The sequence below is a fragment of the Meriones unguiculatus genome, chromosome 3 (assembly GCF_030254825.1).
Source record: "Meriones unguiculatus strain TT.TT164.6M chromosome 3, Bangor_MerUng_6.1, whole genome shotgun sequence".
NCBI lineage: Eukaryota > Metazoa > Chordata > Mammalia > Rodentia > Muridae > Meriones > Meriones unguiculatus.
The window spans coordinates 163,044,576-163,048,372 of record NC_083351.1 but is presented as its reverse complement, the minus strand read 5'-3'; the positions used below and the strand labels follow the sequence as shown (position 1 = coordinate 163,048,372).

General features: G+C 40.1%; 1 protein-coding gene across 1 annotated transcript in view; it reads left to right on the top strand.

The window, feature by feature from the left end:
- The first annotated feature begins 2,513 nt into the window (after nucleotides 1–2,513).
- Gc (GC vitamin D binding protein) overlaps nucleotides 2,514–3,797 on the top strand; it is a 31,202-nt gene continuing 29,918 nt past the window's right edge. The window contains exon 1 of the mRNA XM_021653867.2: nucleotides 2,514–2,750. Within this exon, the coding sequence (XP_021509542.1) occupies nucleotides 2,693–2,750 (58 nt within the window). The 5' untranslated portion in view covers nucleotides 2,514–2,692. The remainder of the gene's footprint in view (nucleotides 2,751–3,797) is intronic.

Sequence of the window (3,797 nt, the reverse complement as noted above, 5' to 3'; positions counted from 1 at the left end):
AGAAACCAAGTTTCCCCTGAAGCTAGTGGAAGGACGGGAAAGAGAGAGAGAGAGAGAGAGAGAGAGAGAGAGAGAGAGAGAGAGAGAGAGAAGCTACTTTCAGTAAGTTCTTTAAGATATGTTCATTTGAGTGTGTGTGTGTGTGTGTGTGTGTGTGTGTGTGTGTGTGTTGTGTCACATATGGCAAATGCCAACAGAGGTCAGATAAGGGCATTGGATCCCCGAAACCTGGAGTTACAGGTGGTTATGAATATCCAACACAATTATTTTGAACTCAACACCGGTCCCCTAGAAAGCAGCAAGCACTTTTAATCACTGAGCCATCTTTTCAGCCCTAAGTAAATTATTTATATGAACAACATGCCTGTACAAGTCCAATGCTTAAACATTTAATTAAATGTGTATTTCTGCAGTAAATTCATCAGCTTCTACAGTGGTTGCCATAACCATTGAAGTTTGATTTGGTCTTTTTCGGAGTTCTTTTTTCATATCAGATTTACTACTAAGAATTGTTATACAGGATTTTGTTTAGGCCACTTATGTCTATTTTGCATAGCTTTAGGATCACAGTATATGATGACTTTGTAAATGGATGAAGTGCCGATCTTCACTTAGAAAAGGAGAGACGCATTCACAAGAATAGTCTTGTCAGCTCAAGTGGAGATTTCTCAAGAGCATGCCTAAATGAGATGTTGCAATTCTTGCAACATGTAGTTTATCATTAAACAGCAGACGTGTATTTCAAAAACACAGAGTTATAAATTAGAAAAATGCAAAGGTATGGGTTGGTCTTAAATTCTGTTGCAAGCATTCATGGAAAACAATCTAAGTATATCTTTGAAAGAACTAATTATGAGAATATGACTAAAATATTAAGTAGATTCCAAAGTATATTTATAGTGTGATCTTGACACAAAAATATAAAAAAATATATAAATGTGTTAACTGATATCTGTGAATTTGGTGGTCTTGATATTTTGAGACACCCATTTCCAAGTAGTTTGTAGTTAAGAATGGAACTCTCTTTAACTTTCCCAAGGGAGGGAAAATTGTGAAGATGTGTGGTGGACATGAAATTAATCTTTACACAAACACAGCTGGTGTGTGAGCAGGAAGCTGCCTTCCATGAGTCTTCAGCGATGCTTCTAGCTTCTGCTAATGTCTTCTGCTGTGTGGGTTCCCACTGGCTTTACAGAAATATTTCCCATTTAACCTTGCACCATTCGCTTTTCTAACTAGTTAGACTCCATTTTCTGAACCTAACACTCATTCACTTTATATACAGCTGCTGGTGAGACTGTCACTGTTCATTGTGGCTTGAGAGGTTGGTGGACTCTGCCTGCACAGTTAATCTTTAGCTACTGAAATTGATTGGTAAGGGTATTCACTGGCATCTGTCTTCAAGAACACAGACATAGGGTTGAATGTTAAATCTTCAAATGGACTATAAGTTTCAGTGGTTCCTATGACCTCCTCAGACATGAAGAGTCAGGGAGACGGCAGCAATAACTAGAATAAAAGAGGTAACATTAATATGCGTGAACATGTGTTAGGTGGTCTGGTAAATTCTCTACATGGCTCCTTTTAATCCCACACCAAGGAAGTGATGAAAGGACCGAGAATTGTGAGCACATTTCATAACTGAACAAGGGGGTTAGAGAAAAGCAAATCCTTAAGGTTATATAGCAGTAAGCGCTTGGTAAGACTGTGGTTCCCATAGTTGTAGGTACAACTGGAACCTGATGCAATTTCAGCATAAGGTCGATACCTGGAGAAGTCACATGATCCACACAGTGGGCCATTCTCTTTTCTAAGATGAAGATGCTAGATTTTGTGTCCCACAAGGTCACTATGAGTTCTCAAGTTATGCATCATAAAATATGCCAATCGCCTAGCAGTAGAGGGGACTTTAACCCATCTGCAGTGTGTGTGTGTGTGTGTGTGTGTGTGTGTGTGTGTGTGTGTGCAATTGAGGGCAAGCCATTGAAGCTCCCCATTGGTTATTCCTCTCTTCAAAAGCTATTCTAAACCTATACTCAATAGTATACTGTAACATAAATATAAGGCACAATGCCACCAAAACTGTCTTATGACATTAAATTAATGGATTTAGGGACTTACCATAAATTAACTGGCTTCTTGTTCTTTAGTCATCTTATAACTTAAAATATCTAATCTGTGATATTTTAAAATAATGCTTGTTTTTATTAGACTTAAAGAGAGAAAGAAGAGTAGAAAAGAAGAAAAAGCAAGAAACATAATCCCCAGATTTTTCACTGATACATAAGGGTAGAAGGGAATATCCAAAGAAGATATATAGATACGTGTTTTCCTCTATACAGAGCAGGGAAGTGTGTCCCCCACTAGCACATTAAGCCAATTCAGTGAAGAAAAAAGAACTGCAGTAACAAAGTATCTATATGCCTTGGGTCTTCTACGGTGACAAAGTTAATGATTAAAATCTCCCAGACTCTCCTCCATATTTCCCAGGGGTATCTCTGCCTTGATGATGACAGCACTTTCTTTCTTTCTTTGGGGACAAGGCTGACTGTCCCTTGCTCCTGCGTGGAGATTAATAATTGATGAATTCCTAGTTAGGAACATTTATAAAGGCAAGTGGTAGCCCTGCTCCTGTCCTTTGGGTGGTGACCAGCAGGTGACAGGAGGCGCTGCAGGACTCCCTGGAGGCAAAATGAAGAGGGTTCTAGCTCTCCTGCTGGTCTTAGCCCTTGGGCATGCTCTGGAGCGAGGTAAGTTTCCCCGTGTGACTAAGGACTAGTACTAGGTTAATTTCCAGGGCCACTTTAAAAACCAAACAGGTAAGTAACAGGCAGAAGAAGTGGTGGGTGAAAGAAGGATGGAAGGGGATTGATCTGAGCTCAGCTGTGCCGTACAGCATTGGAAAGGAATGCTCCCCACACATCTCAGAGAAGTCAGAGCCCGGTGTGGTGGTTCATGTCTGCAACCTCAGAACATAGGAGGTGGAAGCCGGAGGACCTGGAGTTTAAGGTTTCCTGGTGAATTGGTCACATAGGGAGTTCAAGGTCAGTCTGAGTTTCCCAATACTGTCTCCAAACAAAGAAAAAGACTCGTGACAGAAAGCAGAGTTATATAAGCTTTCAACTATCCCTCCCACATCAGGTAAGTAAGATATATAATGCAACTGGAGACTCTGATATACAACTAAGCATTTTCCCCCAAAATGCTTATTCTCCTTGGCATCATCATGCTGTCAGGGGTGCAAGAAGCCATCCGGGAGATCTCTGTGATCCTCCTTAAGGAATCTTATTCTTCAGAATTCGGAAGGAATTGGGTTTTTAAACTAACTCTCAAACAAAATAAGAAATTTTGCTCCTCATTCAGAATAGCCACAAGCTGGGGTAGAGCATGGAGATGGTGGATGGGGGTGGTGACCTTTCTCTATGTCTGTCACATTCTGAAAAACTTAACAGTTTCTGGAAGACCTCACAGTTTTGAAAGACCTCACAGTTTCCTAGAACACTGTTTCAAACACCGTGTGGTCAAGACACATTTTGAAAACTGTTCCTATAGCCCAGCATATTTAAGAAATTAGCCATTAATTACTCCTTAGCCTTAAACCATCAATACCTTCCATGTCTTAAAGGCTCTCATAAGTCCACAAGAAACTCTATTTAAATGAGAGTACTTACCATATTTGTCTTTCTGGGTGTGGATTACCTCACTTAGGATAATTGTTTTCTATTTCCATCCACTTGCCTGCAAGCTTCATGGTGTTATAGTTTTTAATAGCCGAGTAGTACTCCACTGTGTAAATG